At 40.4% G+C, this 20,337-nt stretch overlaps 9 protein-coding genes across 9 annotated transcripts; 7 read left to right on the top strand and 2 right to left on the bottom strand. All coding sequences in view use genetic code 12, as the record gives it.

Annotated features, from left to right (window-relative positions):
* Nucleotides 1-38: 38 nt before the first annotated feature.
* CPAR2_807420 (uncharacterized protein) lies at nt 39-1,256 on the top strand (the record flags this gene model as incomplete). The annotated part of the gene is made up of 2 exons (XM_036808649.1): nt 39-56; nt 420-1,256. 2 exons carry the CDS (start codon nt 39-41, stop codon nt 1,254-1,256), a joined length of 855 nt encoding a protein of 284 aa, XP_036665365.1.
* A 443-nt stretch (nt 1,257-1,699) lies between these two features.
* On the top strand, nt 1,700-3,499 carry CPAR2_807430 (uncharacterized protein; the record flags this gene model as incomplete). Its single annotated transcript, XM_036808650.1, has 1 exon — nt 1,700-3,499. One exon carries the CDS (start codon nt 1,700-1,702, stop codon nt 3,497-3,499), a length of 1,800 nt encoding a protein of 599 aa, XP_036665366.1.
* Nucleotides 3,500-3,524: 25 nt separating this feature from the next.
* CPAR2_807440 (RBR-type E3 ubiquitin transferase) lies at nt 3,525-4,976 on the bottom strand (the record flags this gene model as incomplete). Its single annotated transcript, XM_036808651.1, has 1 exon — nt 3,525-4,976. One exon carries the CDS (start codon nt 4,974-4,976, stop codon nt 3,525-3,527), a length of 1,452 nt encoding a protein of 483 aa, XP_036665367.1.
* Nucleotides 4,977-5,675: 699 nt separating this feature from the next.
* CPAR2_807450 (uncharacterized protein) lies at nt 5,676-6,731 on the top strand (the record flags this gene model as incomplete). Its single annotated transcript, XM_036808652.1, has 1 exon — nt 5,676-6,731. The coding sequence occupies one exon, from the start codon at nt 5,676-5,678 to the stop codon at nt 6,729-6,731; it is 1,056 nt and encodes a 351-aa protein (XP_036665368.1).
* Nucleotides 6,732-7,153: 422 nt separating this feature from the next.
* Nucleotides 7,154-13,006, top strand: SEN1 (putative DNA/RNA helicase; the record flags this gene model as incomplete). The annotated part of the gene is made up of 1 exon (XM_036808653.1): nt 7,154-13,006. The coding sequence occupies one exon, from the start codon at nt 7,154-7,156 to the stop codon at nt 13,004-13,006; it is 5,853 nt and encodes a 1,950-aa protein (XP_036665369.1).
* Nucleotides 13,007-13,071: 65 nt separating this feature from the next.
* CPAR2_807470 (uncharacterized protein) lies at nt 13,072-14,715 on the bottom strand (the record flags this gene model as incomplete). The annotated part of the gene is made up of 1 exon (XM_036808654.1): nt 13,072-14,715. One exon carries the CDS (start codon nt 14,713-14,715, stop codon nt 13,072-13,074), a length of 1,644 nt encoding a protein of 547 aa, XP_036665370.1.
* A 518-nt stretch (nt 14,716-15,233) lies between these two features.
* Nucleotides 15,234-17,081, top strand: CPAR2_807480 (DNA topoisomerase 3; the record flags this gene model as incomplete). Its single annotated transcript, XM_036808655.1, has 1 exon — nt 15,234-17,081. The coding sequence occupies one exon, from the start codon at nt 15,234-15,236 to the stop codon at nt 17,079-17,081; it is 1,848 nt and encodes a 615-aa protein (XP_036665371.1).
* Nucleotides 17,082-17,197: 116 nt separating this feature from the next.
* On the top strand, nt 17,198-18,475 carry CPAR2_807490 (FG-nucleoporin; the record flags this gene model as incomplete). Its single annotated transcript, XM_036808658.1, has 1 exon — nt 17,198-18,475. One exon carries the CDS (start codon nt 17,198-17,200, stop codon nt 18,473-18,475), a length of 1,278 nt encoding a protein of 425 aa, XP_036665372.1.
* A 246-nt stretch (nt 18,476-18,721) lies between these two features.
* Nucleotides 18,722-19,501, top strand: ARV1 (sterol homeostasis protein; the record flags this gene model as incomplete). Its single annotated transcript, XM_036808659.1, has 1 exon — nt 18,722-19,501. The coding sequence occupies one exon, from the start codon at nt 18,722-18,724 to the stop codon at nt 19,499-19,501; it is 780 nt and encodes a 259-aa protein (XP_036665373.1).
* Nucleotides 19,502-20,337: the final 836 nt, after the last annotated feature.

Below are 20,337 nucleotides of genomic sequence, written 5' to 3' on the forward strand. Positions count from 1 at the left end.
CTGGAAAAATACTAAAGAGTTTCGATTAATTCGACATCATGTCATTTCAAAACAAAGTATGTTTTGTTCATTGAATTCCAAAGGTTGGGGGAATTGATTGTCAATTGGCAATTTGAAAAATAGAGCAATCGCAAAAGGGGCGGTTCCTACTATCTAGTCAGCCTTGCGCCAATCAGTACACACAGATCAAAACAGTTTAAACAGTTGCAACTGCATCAATTTGTTATGCTTAAAGCAATGTATTTCGCAGCTTAGCATTAACTCACTTCCGATTTGACAAAAATCGACAATGGACGAGAAAGAGAGCAATTGCTCGTGTGAGCTCCTCCCCCCAGATATGCGCGTGAGAGACATCAACACGATTATTCTCCCCCCCTCCTGTCCCTTACATTAACCTTCATTTACTAACAACAATTTAGAACTTATACGATTTGTTGGGTAACGACGTCGAGGAGGACAATGCCGCTGCTAACCTTCCAATCAAGGAGGTTGTAAAGAAGAACACCTCTTCTAAAAAGTCTGACGTTCCACCACCATCTGCGGATCCAACAAAGGCCAAGAAAAAGTCCAAGCCAACTGGTAATGAAGGTGCTTTGAAAACCAAAAATAGCAACAAGGATGTTCCACCCCCACAATCTACTGCTACCAAACACCAAAAGAAACCTTTTGACCGTCACTCTAGAACAGGAAAGACCGATTCCAATAAAAAGATCAAACAAGGTTGGGGTAATTCTGAATCTAGAGAATTGGAAGGAGAAGTTGAAGGAACTGAAGATGCTGAAGCTGATTTGGTAGAGGAAGCTGAGGAGGAAGTTGACACTACCCCAAAGAAGTCTCTTCAAGAATACCTTGCTGAACAAGAGCAAAAGCAAAAGGAATTGGATGGTGCCAAGAAGTTGAGAAAAGCCAACGAAGGTGCCGAACAAAAATGGAATTCCGAGGAAAAGATTGAAAAGACTCAAGAAGCATACTTTGAATCTACTCACCAAAAGAAGTCCAAAGCTAAAGCTCCAAAAGAGAAGGTCTTTTTGGAAATTGATGCTGTTTTCGCTGACGAGCAACCACAATCATCAAGAGGTGGTTTTAGAGGCGGAAAGAGAGGTGGTTCCAGAGGCGGAAGAGGTGACTCTAGAGGTGGCAGAGGTGACTCTAGAGGTGGCTCCAGAGGCAACAGCAGAGGCAACAGCAGAGGTAACAGTAGAGGTGGCCTCAGAGGAGGTAAGTCTTTCAATGAAAATGACTTTCCATCCTTGTAATCGACTTTGATAATGTATTGTATATTTTTTAGGAATTGTATCAAATCCAACGAAATGTCATACTTTGCAATAGCTGCAGCTCAAATGTTGAATTGTGTTCACTGTATCGTAGTCATTTGCGCCATTTGAGAGATTTGGCTTGCCCAATCTGGACTCTGTTACATCAACAGATCCTTCAAACATCCTGCATGTCTAATTCGAGATCCAAACACGTATCTCCGTAGACTCGAATGAAAGGAAGGGGGGGAGTACTTAAATACATTTTATCAGGCATAATCTACAGCGCGGAAAATTGTCATATGCGCTCTCTATTTCTACGTTTGTAAATTTTTGTTTGTCGATCTTTTGCACCCCACATATTACTTTCTTTCATTACGACCAATTGCACCTGCCTTTCCAACTAAACAAGGAAACCTTAAATCACAAGACCAGGGCTTTATAAAATGGCTAAGGAAGAAGAGCAATATCAATCAGTTTTTTCTCCCGAAGCAAAAGACGATTCCTCGTCAAAGCAACATTACAGAGATCTAGCACTCAACTTGGTTAATAGCGCAGTTCAAAGAGGCAATAATCTAGCACAGCAAAAGCCAGGTAGTAAAAGAGCTCTTGCTGCGAGTACTGCATCAACCCTTTTGGAAATGAGTATGGAAAAGCTCAACAACAATGGCAGAGGATTGCCATCCAATTTGACAGCTGAAGATATTCAACATATAGCATCTATGCCCGATTCTGCCGAGGATAATGAGAGCAAGGCATCATCCACCCAGAGTCACTTTGCCGATCGAATGATTGAAAAGTTATTGAGGTCCACGTTACCTGAGGATATCCCTGAGAGAGAAGTGTTTGAGAAACGGTTACGTGACCCCGAAAGAAACAAGAGACCAGGATTATCCATTGGAACATTGGCTTCCAATGTTAAGAAATTGGCCAGTAAAATGACAAACTTTTTTGCCTTGCAATATGCATTGATTTACATTGTTACTTGGAAGCAACCGACAAAGACATTGAGCGTCTTGGTGCTATACACTGCAGCTTGTCTTTGGCCACATTTGGTTATTGCCTACCCATTGATGTTTCTCCTTTTTGGCGTGCTTATCCCTGGATACGTTCACAGACATCCACCAAGACGTCTCGATTTGATCAAAGTCAAGAAAAGGGGACAATCTTTGTTGAGCTTTTTCAACTCTACACTGGAGTCCAGTATTGTAGAGGATATGGTTGACGAAGATTACATGAGGGAGGACGCCGAAGTCGCTTCATCTGGGTACTCGATTTCTGACGAGGCGTCGGAAGTAACGATTTCATCAGCTCAAGTAACTTCTAGTGAGGTAAAGAGTAGCTCTGCTCCCAAAGAAAAGAAGGAGACTGCCAGACATAGGAAATCCAATTTAGACCTTTTGATCAACTTGCGGGATTTTCAAAACTTGACATCCGACTTGATCAAAGGGATGGACAAAAGTGAACAGTTTTATTTTGAAACTGCCGGCTTTAAAGATGAAAGATTGTCTACTTTTATCTTTTATGGAGTTTTACTTGCTACATTTGCTACGTTGTTCGTAGGACAATATATACCTTGGAGAGCCATTTTCATTCAAACTGGTTGGGTAGGGTTAATCTTGTGTCACCCCAAAGCCAAGAAGTACTTGGTCGATATGAGCAACACCAGGAAAGCCAGAACTAGAAAGGCAAAAGAGGAGGCAAAATTTGCTCAACATTCAGAACCACAAGAATCAGACCTGAATGGCAAACCGAGCTCATCTTTTATTGATGAACTACTCAATGATGGAAAGAAATTTGATCGAGACGACATTATTGTTGATGATGCACCAGAGGTGAGAGTAGTTGAGGTTTTCCAGTTGCAAATCAAGAGTATATTGAAAAACAATTGGACCTTTTACAGATACTCAACTACTATGTATGACACTGAGAATAAGACACGGGTATCAGGTAAAAGACCGCCCGGGGTTGAGTACTTGTCTGAGGTATTGCCACCTCACGATTGGAAATTTGACATGGGATTCGTCAACAAGTGGGTATTGGATACAGATCCAAAATCTTTTATCGAGGAAAGATCATTGAAACCTGATTTATTCGTAGTTAAAGATAACGAGAAAGAAGGGTGGATATACGACAACATGGAGGGAGTCGTGCATCTGGATATTGTCTATGAATTCAGAAGAAGAAGACTATATAGGGAGTGTTATAGGTACGCCAGGCCGCACAAAAGGCCCAAGAGTGCGTAGATTAATTGGTTTTTTTTTTGCTTTTTCATTCATCATCTTCGATCCCAGGCATTCCAAAAAATAGTAGCTTGTAGCAAGGAGATCTTGGATCTGTAAAATGATCATAACTATTATCGGTTTGCGTTCCACAATTGAAGCAAAAGCAAGTGAGGCACTCACTGCACTTCATTTTATTACACCCTTCAAATTTTTCAATAACTGCACCACACCCGGGGCATTCCTTGAGATCAGAACCCTGTCTCAACATTTGCTCGAACAACTTGTCCATTTGATATTCATCAATAGCTTTCAATATCTTATTTCGACCATACTTGGCATTCAAAATCTTCTTTTCATGCGATCCCTGTGGCATGTGATTGTAGGCTTCCAAATCATCAATTGGGATGCCTCCATATTTTGCATCATCACCGCCAACTTTCACACATGGCTTGAACCTTGCATGATACGATTTCCGACAATCGTTGCAAAATGCATACTTGCATCTTGGACACATGACCAACTTTTCATTTAAATCTTCACGGAAAATTGCTTCGTCGCAACCTATTCGCGGGCATTTGACAAGCCTACTCGGTAGTAACTTTCCAATAATTTCAAACTGATTTTTCTTGAACAATGTCTGATACCGTTGTATTAAATCTGGTGAAAGAAACCTTTTGAGCTTTCCTGAAGAGACTGGTGGTGTCAATAATTCTTCCACAATGTTTTTCACTCCTGTGTCTTTCATCGTCCAAGTTTCCAACTTCATAATCTCATCTCTAGCAGCCAAGTGGTCCTTTGTGCATTGGTAATCAGGACAATGCACTTTATCGACTTCTCCTTGGACTATACTGCTTGTAAAATAACCCTCTAAACATTCATTGCAAAAAACATGTGAGCACTTGTCAAATTGTGTACAATTTACTCCTCTGTGTACCACCTGACATATATCGCATGTAAATGTTTGGTTACTAAAGTATTCCTCTTTAGCATAAACATCAAAGGCAAGAATATCATTGTACTCCTCAAAGTTGGATACTTTAATGACAGAGGGTAGTAGTTCATCGACAAAAGATTGTGATTGTTCTTGTAAATGATCAATGAGACTAAATACAACCCGATCTTTGTAGTCTTTCCATAGTTGGAGCAACAGTTGCTCTAACTCTTCAATCTTTTCTTGTTTCAATACGGAACATTTCAAGTCGATTAAAGGTGGGCTATCAGTGGGGTACCCACGCGGCAAGTTGAATTTGAACTTCAACGGAGACAAAAACCTTACTTTCTTGGTGGCTAGAGTTGTAACAGGTTCTTCCTCGCCTTGTTGTATCAAGTCTATCTGTTTCCCTTCCTCCACTTCCAAAGGCACTTCGATTGATCCACTGAGATTGTCATAATCTACTTTGAGTTTATCAAAGATAAGGAAGCATGATTGTAGCTCTTGAATATTTGGATCTTCGGAAAACTCGATTTCGTTATTCGATAACGCCTCGTCTTCTTTCATTCTTCGAAGTTGTTTTTTGAACTCAGAGATGATGAGTTTTGGTGATGGCAATGCATGAAAAATGCGGCCATTACACAAAAATATTGCGATCTTACGTGCGAATCCTTTAACCGAAACAATAGTGGTATCTACCAACTGGAAAGATTCTAGATGCATTAGAGCTTAAACCGGTAATACTTGCAACCATTCTTACCTCTCTAGAAGTCCTTCAGATTACCAGTTTTTGATCAATTGGAGTTCATACAATGAATCACCGGAAACTGGGTGCAAAATGGCCAACAAACTTCACAATCAATTCAACAGGTTACAGAAGTACCCCAGAGCAATAAGGGATAGGACCAAACAAAGCAGAATAGACTTCTCTCAGAAGTGGAATACATTAATAAAAACCTCGAACAACGATGTAACTCACTGACAAGACTTCTAACTTTTTTCAAACGCTAGTTCGACATGTGGCTTGATCATTCTGTCAATTCTACATAAATTCACTGATATCTAGACAAAAGATGCCAATTGGCTGTGTGACTCCTACCACCGCCCTTCCCTGTGCGCTACTTCTGCCAATGTCGTAGCTATAATCAGATTGTATGCAGATCGACCAAAGTTGACCAAAAAAAAAAAAATAAACGAACATCAAGAATCGTGTCAATTTTCCATTGCGAATCACATATAGAGACCCTTTTCTTTACCACACTTTCAATGGACTCCTTCTCCAAGCGTGTGAAAACTTTTGATGCATTTCCAAAAGTAGATCCTCAGCACCAGGTACGATCACAAAGGGGTGGTCTCTCCACTTTACTTACATACTTTCTTGGATTACTTATATTGTGGGTCGAGGTTGGAGGCTACATAGGTGGATACGTGGATAGGCAATTCCTTGTTGACGATGTTTTGAGATCTGACTTGACCATAAACCTCGATATGATTGTGGCAATGCCATGTGAATATTTACACACGAACGTTGAGGATATCACAAGAGACCGTTTTCTTGCTGGAGAGACATTAAATTTCGAAGGGGTCAAATTTTTTATTCCTCCAAATTTTTCCATAAATAACCCCAATGACTTTCATGAAACACCAGATTTGGATGAGGTGATGCAAGAAAGCTTGAGAGCTGAATTTAGTCAATTGGGGAGAAGAGTTAACGAAGGAGCTCCTGCTTGCCATATATTCGGTTCCATACCTGTCAATCAAGTCAAAGGAGATTTCAGGATTACAGCAAAGGGGTTTGGATACAGAGACAGACTGTTTGTACCATTAGAAGCACTCAATTTCAGCCACGTTATACAAGAGTTTTCATACGGTGATTTTTATCCATTTTTGAACAATCCGTTGGACGCCACGGGGAAAGTGACTGAAGAAAACTTGCAAACCTATCTATACCATGCAAAAGTTGTACCTACTTTGTATGAAAAGCTTGGATTAGAGGTTGACACGACTCAATATTCCTTGACAGAAAACCACCACGTTGTAAAAGTTGACCCACATTCCAAAAGACCTCAAGAGATACTGGGGATATACTTTGCATACGAATTTGAACCAATAAAGTTGATTATAAGGGAAAAGAGAATTCCATTTCTACAATTTATTGCAAAGTTGGGGACAATCGCTGGCGGAGTGGTTGTGGCTGCAGGATACCTTTTCAAACTATACGAGAAGTTGCTACTAATACTTTTCGGTAAAAAGTACGTTGAGCAAGGCAAGGAAAGAAAGGAAGGAGGGTTGCTAGACAAGGATACAAAAGTTACTGAATAGAAAATTGCAAACAAAAAAAAAAAAAGAAAAAAGAGCAATACAGTGCAAGAGTTTTGACACACTTTATAGGTTTTAGATAAATTGAAACTTCAATTGCAATTGCCCTTCGAGTACAGCTTCATTTATTATCTAAATACGTAGCCAATTGTAAAGACCTCCAATCAACAATTTCGTACGCGTCTGAAGTCAGTTGATGAGCTTTTTAGGTAGCGATCGTAAATCACCATCTCTCACAATTTTTTTTTTCTCTATCTACAAATCATGATCTCTTGAATTCAAACTTCACGAAACGCTTACAGATCAACCCTTCTACCGAAGATCGACTGACCTACGGCAAGTGAGCGGCGTCATACTTTTGAAAGGGATACTTTGTTTGATTTGAAAAAGCAGTTTGAATAACACATCATTCGATATTTCTAAAAATGTCGAGCATGCAGCTGACTACTACAAGTGACGACAAAGAATATAATGATCTCGTATCACTTATTGAAAAGTCTCTTGATGGAGTCCGTGATGCGTCGGTGCATGAGCAAGCCATTACTCGTAGCCATGGTTATTTAATGCAGCATACATCGACAGATCACTGGTTCTGCAACCAGCATTATTATCCCATTGCGACTTACTCGTTAATCCTATTTTCATTCCCAAATAGCTCATACGGTCCCGATCTACAACCAAGCTGGGCCAGATGCTTGTCTACTTGTGAGGAATGCCTACGTTACTTCAACAAGGGGAAAGCTGAGTTGAGGCTAAGTTTTGCGACAAAGAGAAGAATTTCTATACCCATTGTTCAGCAATTCTTGAACACTATTACTTCATGGGAGTGCACAATCTTGTCACCTTTGATAAAAGCATCGTATCTGAACATTGGATTACTACAATCGGCCACTGATGAGCAGCTCAAGATTGCAATCCATTGGTGCATGAATAATCCAGACATCTTAAGGCAATATGGAGCAATTAACGATACTTTCTCAAACATAATTTCCACAATTATTAGCCAGCTGAATGACTACGTACCTCAAATTTTGCTTCCGGGGTTGATTTATCTTTTGTTTGAAGGTACAGGGGATGAAACGTCGTGGGCAACACGATGGGTCATGAACTTGAGACAAAATCGAGTAATCTATGACAAAGCTGGACTAAATGAGGCAGTTGTTCAAGAATTCAATTTTCAATTGTACAATATTCAAGACCCTTCATTTTACAATGACAAGAATGCGATTGGGTTTTGGAAAAATTTCAATATTTTGGTTGACTTCATTGATAACGATGCATTCGAAACAAGGCTAAGCATGCCAATTGACATTGAAGTTATGAGTCAACACAAGAATTTAAGACTTTACCCCATTATTAGACTTCTTGCAAACAGTTTAATGTCAAGCTTAAGTGACCCGCTACCGATTTTATTGAAAGTATTTGGGAAACTTTTGCGTCGATTGAACTCACGATTTTGGTCATCAACTGGACCTATCAATCATCAGCAGATCCTTGACTGCATCAAATTTAATCCCGCATTCCGAAAATATTTGCTACAAGCTACTATGGAGGAGCACACGCTCGATAGTTGGACTTTGAGTGATTTGTTACAATGGATGCCTAGAATGATCGAGTCTGTTTCTCTGCTTGAAAGAGAGAATGTTTGTTTGAAGTTGGGTGTTTTTTTGTTGAATTTTTCCGTAAGCGGTACAATTAATGATTCAGGGACCAAGAGAGAGACATATTTGCGTGAATTTGGCTGTAAATTGTTTAATAAAGTCTTTGATTTCAATGACGAGGGTGACTTGAGTGACGCAAACTATACAATAAAGCTACTGGCACACAGACAAGCTAGAGCACGGATTGATTGTGTCGGTGAAGCATTGGTTGCGCTAGTAATCAACTCAAAGAGTGAATCTGCTCTTGAGCTTATTTCCAAATGCATCAAGTATGATGTTGCCATTTTGTGTCACAATAGTGTTCTATTACTCGAGTACAAAATTCCTGTTTTGTTTGATACATTTCCCATGCTATGGGAAGCATTGGCAAAGTCAAGAATCAATTCCAATGTGAATCTTGCAAAAGAAATTATAAAATGTTTCAAAAATTTAATAGTCGCCATAAATTTTCATCCCACGAAAGTTGAAGGTGTAAACAAGCGCTTGCTGGCGGCAAAAGAACAACACGAACGATCTTTGGGTATTGTTATCAAGTTTGTGAATCTGGTCTTCGGAAATATTAGTCTTGCACCTCAAACTGTTCTCAAAAAAATCATGGACAATGTGCAATGTGTTGAAGCCATATGGTCTTGCATTTTCTCACCCCTGTGTACTCAGTCGGCCCTAGAACTTTTGAGTCAAGTATATGACGGGAATGGTAGGCTTGAATGCGTTACAGAAAGCTTGAGTCATAATTTGAAACTAACATTGAGTGCAATCAATTATAGTCTCTCGGTATTGACGAACTTGGAAGCATTTGAGCCAACCCTTAAGGCAGTAAGGATTGTGATGGATGTTGTTGATGCATTGGCAGACCCTATAACCTCTATTTTATCAATGCCAGATGTTGAGGGTGCATTTAAGGAAGTTGAACAATTTTGGAGCTCAAGTTTGTCGTTTTTGGTAATGATATATCAGAAAACGATGTTTTGGGCGAGTAAGTACCACATGCATGAGTTGGTGGACTTTACACGAGACACATTAGACTTGAGCCTTCTTTTGTTGAAGTCATTTCGTTTATTTGCCGACTCTATTAGTCCTTATGCTGGTGAAAATTCGGCGTCTGACTTGTTTGCTGTATTTATGGACGCGTTTCAGTTCATGGTGTCGTGGCTAAAATTGGGAGATACGCCTCTTTTGAATTCTTGTGTTGATCTTGTATTCAAAGTATTTGACTTGGCCAAGGACAGGAAGTTTGTAATGGGCCTGGAAATTATTCAGAAACTTGCAAGCTTTGGTGTAAAAGCTAAAAAATTCAACAACAAACTAACGGACGAGCAAAGAAATGAGATCATTGCGCGCGCCAAGTCAGTCGACGAGGATTTGGTGAATAAGATTGTTGAGGAATCAACCTCGAAAGAGAAGTCGAAAGTTGAATTCATTAAGGAAGTGTCACCATCCGTCGCGGCGAAATCCTCGACAGGTACCAAGCAACAGCAAACATTGGCAAAGTTTGGACACATTTCAAGCGAGCCTCCTGTTGCGCCGCCGCCACCGAAGGAGGTTAAAGGGTTAAATAGTCTCGACAACATTCGTCGAGAACTCAACAATTCACGAGTTGCTGCCAAGCCTGCTAAAGTACCAATTCACGCACCAGCTCCTCCACGTCCGGCCGGTTTCAATTCAAAGAAGGCATCTCCAGTGATTGGCAGATCCTTGAATACTCTAAGAGCAAAGAAGGTGACATCGGACTCGTCCGATGATGATGATGGCGGTATTGATACTAGCGACTTGTTCGTTACCAAAAAGAAAGTTTCCAAGATAACCGAGGTTGACTTGAACGGAAAGGTGATTAGTCTGATTGATAGAATGCCAAGAAAGAAAGCACAGACAGAAAAACTGGAGAAAGAGAAAATGAGATTGAGATTGAATGTTGATCTCAAACCATTATATCAAACAATCTTGCCGTGGAATTACAATCTTCGTAACGATTATCCGACTCATGACAAATCAGCATACTCGAAAGTCAAAGACACTTACAAAGACGTGAAAGAGTATGTGTCGATCATGGAGCCGTTGTTTATGCTTGAATGTTGGCAACAAATACAATCGGCGAGAGACACTATTGACGAGGATCCTTTTGAGATTCTTGTGGGGACAAGAACCTCAGTAGATGGGTTTTTTGATATATTCACGTCAATGAGCAAGAAGACAATCGAGAATAGAAAGTTGACAGATAATGACTTGCTAGTAATTGCATGTGACAACGAATCAATCGTGCAACCCAAAGAGAGAAGACAATATATAAAGTCTCCCAATACACCGTGCTGTTTGGCAAAAATTAGGGAAATCAAGCACGTCAACCCTGAGTACTCCGATGTGACTTTAAGAATTGCAAAGAGCTCGCCATTAGTGGGAATGTTAGCACCCAAGGCAACCATTCTTGGTATGAGGGTGATGCAAATGGTAACTGTAGAAAGGGAATTTTCTTCCTTGCATGGATTGCAGTACTACGACTTGGTCGATTCAATAATCCTGGCTACTCCTGCTATTCCTAAGCAAGTGGATGACAAAGACGTGGAACAAATGTATAAACATTTCGATGTCAACATGTCGCAAGCGAAAGCCATAATTGGCTCTTACCAAAGTGAAGGATTCTCATTAATACAGGGGCCACCGGGTACGGGAAAAACAAAGACTATTTTGGGTATTGTGGGGTATTCCTTGTCTCATGGGGTCAATGAGAAAGCTATCGAGGCACCATCCAAATCAGCTTCCCCTTCTTCGAGGGCCAAAATTTTGATATGTGCCCCCAGTAATGCAGCTGTTGATGAATTGGTGGTGAGATTGAGAAATGGTGTTCGGAATTCGAAAGGGGAGAATATGCCGTTAAAGGTTGTTAGACTTGGACGAAGTGATGCCATAAATCAAGCAGTGAGAGACTTGACATTGGAAGAATTGGTTGACAAAGAGTTGCAAACTAAGCAAGTCGATGTTGCAACAGATCAAAACTTGAGACCCGAACTTAACAAAAAGACACAAGAAAGAGATACGCTCAGATCGAGACTTAATGATGAAACTTTGGATTCAAAGGAGAGAGACGATGTTCAGCAAAAGTTGCGAGAGATCAACAAACAAAGAAGCGAATTGGCTAAAAAGCTTGACGAACAGAGAGAGCGAACTTCTATCGCGTACCGAAACAAGGAAATTGATAGAAGAAATATCCAAGCTCGTATATTGTCGGAGGCCAACATTTTGTGCGCCACTCTATCTGGATCAGCACACGATTTGGTTGCGAATCTAGCCGTAACTTTTGATCAGGTGATTATCGATGAAGCTTGTCAGTGTTCAGAGCTGGCTGCAATTATTCCACTTCGATATGGTTGCAGAAGGTGTATCATGGTTGGTGATCCGAATCAATTACCACCAACAGTGTTGTCTCAGACAGCAGCGTCACTCAATTACGATCAGAGTTTGTTTGTGAGAATGCAAAAAAATCACCCCGACTCCATTTACTTGTTGAATACCCAGTATAGAATGCACCCAATGATTTCAAAGTTTCCAAGTGCTGAGTTTTATCAGTCAAAATTGATTGACGGTCCTGGAATGCAAGAAAAAAACACACGACCCTGGCACCTGGTTGATCCATTGTCTCCGTACAGGTTTTTTGACATTGTTAGTAGACATGAGAAGAATGAGTTGACCCGTTCATTGTACAACACAGAAGAAGCCAATGTCTGTTTGCAGTTGGTGCAGAAAATGATGACAATGGTTCCACAGAAAGATATCGCTGGTAAAATTGGTATAATTTCACCGTATAAAGAGCAAATCAAAACAATCAAGAGGGTGTTTGAGCGAGCCTTTGGGAGACTTATCTTCAACGAAATAGATTTCAACACAGTTGACGGTTTTCAAGGCCAGGAGAAAGAAATCATCATTATGTCTTGTGTTCGAGCTAGTGCTAATGGAAGTATTGGGTTTTTAAGCGATATACGTCGTATGAATGTGGCACTTACTCGAGCTTGCACAACGTTGTGGATTTTAGGTAACAAAAATTCTTTAGCCAGAGACGAGGTGTGGAAACGATTAATAGAGGATGCTGAGAAAAGAATTGCGGTGACAAAGGCTTACTCTGGATTTTTGAGTACTTATGCATCTGCATCATCGTTCAATCCCATTGATAGACCATCGAAAAGATTTCAAAAGGATGATGGACAGTTCAAGAATAAGAAACAAAAGACAAGACCTCAAGAAGGGCTTCCAAAGAAACCGAATGGTGTCCGAAATGGTGGCCATCTACCTCCAATACCTAATCCAGAAAGCTCAGCCAATTCTATACGTCCAACTTCTAGTGGGACGCTTCCACTCAGACCCGGAAACTCGGTATCAGTGGCCACTGCTAATATACAAACAAACAAGTCACCAGGAACAGTTGGGCTACCTGTGCTGTTGCTCCCACAGAATCAGCATGGAAACAAAACACAAAATAATTTCAACGCGACCAAAGAACCCAATCCATCTCTGTCGGGTACGCTTCCAAAGCGACCTCTTGGTCCAACGTCATCGGGCATTGTTCTCCCACCAAAGCCCAAGACACCAAACTTGTTTATAAAGAGGAGACCACCCTCGAAGAAATGAGTTTAGCATTAAAGAATAGAAACTGCATTAATTTACGCAAAATTCCCATATATACAATACACTTTTCAACTCTGCTTCATTTGTTTGGACCTTGTATTATGTCCTTCTTTCGTCACAACTGTGAAGGCTTCATTCACAGCGTTGATTTCATCACTTACTAATTGCAGCAATATTCCTCCCAGATGTAGTAGCGAGATAGATGTGGCGGCCAGCTCTAATTTATCACGCGTTTGCATCAAGGTTTGAATAACTGGCATAGTGTCCGCGTCGACCGTAGACTCTTTCAAAATTGATTCAACTTTTTCCTCCTGTGACGCCAATATCTGTTGCACTAGATTCCATTGGTTATCACAGCCATGGTAAGATGCAGCTGTTTTAGATGTGCTCATGACCAAATCGTTTAAGGCGTCCACTCGTAGCCGTAAAAAAGTGGTTATGGGCTCAACATCCAATGTCGTAGTTAGCGTCCTATTTGGTTGTATCTGAGGCAATTGGCTCCTTTGCGGAACATGCAGAACAACTTTGTGAATGAGGCTCTGAACTTGACTTTTAAAGATTCTTGAATTTTGAGCACCAATAGCGTACCCTTTTTCAAATGCTGTAGGACCGTGACCATGATTTAGTAGGGAGTCATCATTTGTAAGCAAATGAGCCGGTTCCAAAGGTGGTTCGTAGGGCTTCATCCCTATAGATGAAGCTGTTTTGGAATCGCGAATAGAGGTAGAATGAGTGGCGGATTGTGCAGTAGCATTTTCATGTTCCATCTCAATTTCCTTTACGTTGTTTAACTCTTTAGGAAATTCAAATGAAAGGTCTATAGCTTGCTCCTTGATCAAAGATGTAAAGTCAGACTCGGGTAAGCCGTTGTTCTGTAAATACTCGAGCAATACTTCTTTCCCTCTCAGTTCCAAGTAGCGCAAGTTTTCTCCATATAGAGCGGTTCGACTTTCCAAAACACTGGTAGTGTCCTCTATCTCTTTGGACAAAAGCGATTTCTTCTCATTCAATGCTGCTATTCGACTTTGAAGCTCTTTTATTTCGTTATCAACACTAGTAGACTCATTTAATAATCCAGCAAGCTTGGCACCGTGCTTACTTTCAACACTCTTTGTCCTCTGAATTTTTTGTAAAATCCTATCTCGTTTCAGTCTCCAGGTGTCAAAGTAGGTATGTACAGACTTTGTATACGATGCATCCCTCGAGTATAGCTCATTTAATGAAAAGTAGCACTCGGATAATTGATGAAAGATTCGCAGAACTTTTGACCTAATTTCGGCCACATTAGAGTCTCCTTCTCTCAAAAGTGTACTGTACACTTGTGAGTATTCGACCAAGTTGTTCTCAAGTTCTCTTATTTGTTCTGAAAGATGTTTTGTTGGTTCATCGAAGTTTTGGTTTGCTAGCGGGGGCACAAGCTCGGATAGATGTAGCAGTCCCAATGTCAAAGTATTATTCGATTCCGCCAATTGTTCGTCTGGTTTATCGTAAAGCAATATATGTTCTCGATGGATATGTTCGTATTTTATGTCATTGTGGTTATCTGTTATAAACTCTTCGGGATCATGTTCAAATTCGTCATCATCGTAGCTTTCACTCTCTGAAACTGGAACCTTTTGATGATAAAGGGAATGTCTACTCGGCGACTTTGCATTTAGCTCACTTTTGAGAGTTGATGCTAGATTTATTGACTCATAATCATTATTGTCCATGGATGCGGATATAGTGTAAGTTGATATTGGTTATCATTTATCTTTTTTGTTTGATTTCTAAAGGATCCACATTTGTAACACAAAAGATTTCCCTGGGATAGATCTGTGACTTATTTTGCCAATACAAAATGTATTACCTGTGTGACACTTCAAGAGGTTTCGAGGCATGGGTTTACATAGCTATCGATACGGATTGGCGAAATTGAGTGGTGTCTCTAAGGTAAAGGGGGTTTGAAAACAGCGCAGGAATCTAAATTAATAAGTAATTTAGTCTTCTTTTTTTATTTCACCACTCTCAAACAAGGCTGACTTCGTATCACATCAGATCACTCTTCACTTATTCGATTGTAGCTTTGCTCTGGTATCAAATAGTCCATCTTCGATGATCCATGTAAACTTTGTGGCGTACGCGTTACCAAAAAAAAACCAAACAAAAAATACCGTAACGCATCAACCCAAATCAGGATATCCTAGAACCAAAAACCTACCAACAGTCCTCAAAGTGTCGCAACCAACTTATGAAGATTCTATGTGTGGCGGAGAAACCATCAATTGCGAAGGAAGTGGCAAATATTCTAGGAGGAGGCAGAGTGCAGGTCAGAACTTCGAAAAACAAGTACATCAAGAACTACGACTTCAAATTTGCTTTCCCCGATCGTGGCCTCTGTGACGTAACAATGACATCGGTTGTGGGTCATATTACGAATCTTGATTTCCCACCACAGTACCAATGGGGTAAATGTGCAGCAGAAAGACTCTTTACAGCTGAGATTGTAACAAAAATAACCAAACAAGACGTGTTTGACAATATAGCAAAGGAGGCAAGGAATGCTGACAAATTGATGATATGGACAGATTGTGATCGCGAAGGTGAATTTATTGGCAAAGAGATATTTGATGCGGCAAGGAAGGGAAATAATAGGATTTTACTCACTGATGTTTGGAGAAGCAAGTTTTCCCACCTTGAGAGAAATCATATACTACGGGCAGCAAAGTCTCCCATATCACTAGATATGAAAGCAGCATCTGCAGTATCGTGCCGTATGGAACTTGATTTTAGAGTTGGTACCAGTTTCACGCGACTTTTAACAGACAATTTGAAACTCAACAATATTATTGATAAGAAGGATATAGCATCTTATGGTACATGCCAGTTTCCCACGCTTGGGTTTGTTGTTGATAGGTACAAAAGAGTAAAGAATTTCAAACCAGAACCATTCTGGTATATTGAACCGATGTTGCGAAAAGAAAGTAAGAGAACCACGTTTAGCTGGGTCAAGGGTCACATTTTTGATAAACTATACGTCTTGCTTATGTATGAGCGATGTCTCAAGCACGAACAGGGCGAGATCACCAAATTGGAAACGAAGCAAACCACAAATTACCGTCCTTTACCACTCACCACAGTTGAGTTGCAAAAGGATTGTGCCAAGTATTTCAAAATGTCTGCAAAGGCCACCCTCGAGGCTGCCGAGAAGTTGTACAACAGAGGCTTTTTATCGTATCCTAGAACCGAGACCGACAAATATCCTCCCACGATGGACTTTAAAGGCATATTTGAGAAGCAGAAACAAGATCCTCGATGGGGGCCATACAGTGAAGGATTACTAAACAATGGTCACGAGCAACCAAGAAACGGATCACACGATGATCATGCACATCCGGCAATTCATCCTGTAAACTACGTTTCTATTGATTCATTACAAACTACCAATGAAAAGAAGGTGTATGAATATGTTGTACGACGATTCTTGGCTTGTTGTTCCAAAGACGCTAAGGGTATGTTAACTCTGGCTACATTGAAATGGGGAGATGAGTTTTTCACTACAAGTGGATTAATGGTTACCGAGAGGAATTACCTTGACATATTCACATACAAGAAATGGGAAAGTTCTAAACTGTTGCCCGGCTTTCATGAAGGTGAAAAAGTGAAAATCTCGAGTGGGTTGATGAAAGAAGGTCGAACCAGTCCACCACAATTAATGACTGAGCCTGAACTAATTGCCTTGATGGATGCAAACGGTATCGGTACTGATGCAACAATTGCAGAACATATAGATAAAATTATGTCACGGAAATACGTCACCAAGATGAAACGGAACAAAATTGATTACATTGAGCCTTCACCGTTAGGGATTGGACTTATTGAAGGCTTTGACAAAATGGAGTTTAACGGAATCTCTCTATCGAAGCCATTTCTTCGAAAAGCGTTGGAAAACTCGTTACAGGATATATGTAATGGATCGAAAACCAAGACCGAGGTAGTGGAAGAGATGAAACGAATCTATCGTGACGCGTATGGCATATGTTTGCAAAAAGTGTCACTTTTAACAAACGAATGTAGAACTAATCAAAATAGAAGGTAGAGAATGGTAGAATCGAATACAGTTGAGTAAGTTGACGTAGATATATTTTGTGTGCGCAAAGAGACAAAAAAAAAATAGCATAGAGAGAGGGAAAGCGAAGAACCTGGAAGTCAACCATGTTTGGATCATCTCGCGCATTTGGGAACCAATCAAACCCATTTGCAACGAATTCGAAGTCATCGAACTCTGCTTTTGGCTTGGCCACAACTGCAAATTCGGGTCAAGGGTTTGGAAACTCAGGGTTTGGAAGCTCCGGTTTTGGAAGCTCCGGTTTTGGCAGTTCAGGTTTCGGCAGTTCAGGTTTCGGCAACTCGACACAGGGACGCTCGGGATTTGGCAGCTCAGGGTTTGGAAGTTCGGGATTTGGTAAATCAGCACCGACAGCCACTGGCAATGGAGCAGGATTTGGTAATGCAGGATTTGGTAATGCAGGATTTGGTAATGCAGGATTTGGGAGTTCAGCATTTGGCACCAATAACAATAGCAATGCCAGTCTGGCATTCGGAACTCAAGGCAAAACTCCGTCACAATCAAGTCCCTTTGGTGCATTTCTGAATACCAACACGGGATCGGCATTTGGCAATAAAACTAATGCAACTACATCAGCATTTGGGTCTACACAAAATCAAGAAACTGCCAGTGGGGCGTTTGGTAACATCAGCGCCAATAATTCAACGAGTTTAGGGTTTGGTAATCCTTCGGCATCATCTGCGTTCGGACTGGGCAATAAAGCAAGTACACTGTCCGCCTTTGGTGGTAGCGGGTTTGGAAGTAGTGGATTTGGAAGTAGTGGATTTGGAAATGATGGGTTTGGAAGTAGTGGATTTGGTAATGCAAAATCATCTCAGCCACTGGCATTTGGAAATGCTCCTTCTAACACAATTGGACAAACGTCTGCCCTCAATTCTTCAACCGCGCCCAATGCCTCCACCGCTTCCCCATTTAGTGCTATTGCGTCGAATCCATTTCAACAACAGCAACCATCTGCTTCACCGTTTGGTGCGGCGTCTACATCAAATTCCCAAACTTCATCAACTAGCGCATTCAAACAACCAAACATAATGCTGTCTCAACCACCCTTTGGACAGGTGAAGCCCGATCTGACAATGCTGTCGCCATTTGCCTCAACAGCGGTACAGAATCCATTCGCCTCAAATTCGGCAACGAATCAGCCAGGACAGCAGGGTACTTCTCTGCTGGTATTTGGCATTACAAGTGTTGGGAATACTAATGGCTCATTTACATCGACACAAGCCAGTGCAATAGCGAAGCCTGGTGATGTGTCGACTCTGCTTTCTAAGTTGAGTTTGGCAGCACAAGAAGCATTCAAAGCACCTGCATTCGAGTTGGGTCATATTCCAGATATACCTCCTCCCCCGGAACTATGTGTTTAGGGATAAGATATAGATAGGGATACATGGATATATATTTATATTTGCATATATCTTAATCTCTTATCTAGTCTATATAGTATTTATTTACTATTTATTATTCTTTATGTGTATAGATAGAGTTATTTTAACGATGTTACGATTTTGCATCAAAAACGGCCTAATGGTTGCGACAAGTGTGCAATATATTAAAAGAAAAAAAAAATGGTAACTAGGATACACATTAAACAGTTACGCTTTCTGCAATATATGATTTGTATTGAATGTGGAAATCCCAATATACCGGCTTTATATTCTAAATACAAGAGTCAATATGTTAAATTGACCGTTTGTGAATCATGCAACAAGATTTGCGATAAGTATATCGAATACGATGCCGTCATTTTGTTTCTTGATATTCTACTTTTGAAAAAGGCAGCTTACCGACATCTATCATATAATGTGACCGAATGGCAAATCAGAAACCATACGGGTTGGAGCTTAAAGTATCAAAATTTGATTCGATTAGTCACTTTGATTATACTATTTGATGTGTACTTAACTTGGGCAACGTATGAAAAGAGTCAATTTGGTCAACAAGATGATGATTATGGGATGATGCAATTGATACTACGACAGAGTTTGATTGATCAATACTCGTTTTTTATTGCTGTCATCAGTTTACGTCATGTGATATTCAACGTCATGATGCAATTGATTTTACGATGGCAGTATGGATTTGGAAATGAGCAAAACACCGTGATATCTCGATATGATCAATGGGGATACACAACTGCAGTACTTCTATTAACAATTATGACGTCTGGGTCGGTAAAATTATTTCGTATATTGACATTGATTTGGCCGTACGATATTTCAATACCATATCGAACATTTGATGTCATTGGATTCATCTATGTTATTGAAGCGTTGCGTGTGGTGACAGGATTGTCGTATACGAAGGTAATAGCAACGGTGCTGGTGTCGTCGTTAACGCTGTACCTAGCAATCGCGTGGTTCAAGCAATTTTTGTTAAGGTATTTAATTTGAATGAGGGTCCCATCGAATGTATATATGATAAATATGTCGTTTGAATGTGTACTATCTCCGCCGCAGCCAAAGAGAGATAAACATTGTTGCACAGTCTCAGATTAGTCCTGTCAAGAAGAAGTTGCTGCAAAATTTACTGCTCCATTAAGTGGAATTACATCAAGCTGACATGCGCAGATGCCTCGAAAATTTCAACCGTATCGGTTTGTCTGTGCCCCATTTCGAAAAAGGAAATCTCGGGGAAAAAAATAAATTGGATGAGGTGCCGGCGGAGGATAGCTTAATATTTTGCGTCAGTGACTCTTACACAAAATTCGAAACCATTAGTTCCGAAATATGAAAAAAAAAAAAAATTGAGTGACCGTGGATGGTAAAGAAAGCTGAAGAGTCACGTAAACGCAGAAACGGAGTTTGTAGATTTCTGGAGTAAATGAGTAATGTAGATTCCACAGCGCAATCTACGCAAAAGAGTATTAAGAAAATGTACCTGAAAAGAGTTACTTCTGGCTTCCCCGCCTGGGTGTAGTATAAGCTGAAGCCGTAAACAAGAGCTATGGTTTTCAGGCTCCAATACAAAGTAAGGTCAAAAGAGCAACAAAATAGTTGGAAGCGAATGCTGCAATTCGTGTAAAACAATCCACTGCCCTTAGTAACTGCCAAGACCGTTGTACTTTCAAATGGATACGTGCATGGAGGATGACTGTAACTACAAAGTCTAATTCTCAATTGCCGAGTTACAATGTTATACACTGCGCAAAAGCGTGGTCTTTTTCAATTTGAGTGATTTTTTTGAATTAACAATGTATGTGATACATATACACTTTAGTCATCGTATG

The sequence above is a fragment of the Candida parapsilosis genome, contig 005807, assembly GCF_000182765.1.
Source record: "Candida parapsilosis strain CDC317 annotated contig 005807".
NCBI lineage: Eukaryota > Fungi > Ascomycota > Pichiomycetes > Serinales > Debaryomycetaceae > Lodderomyces > Lodderomyces parapsilosis.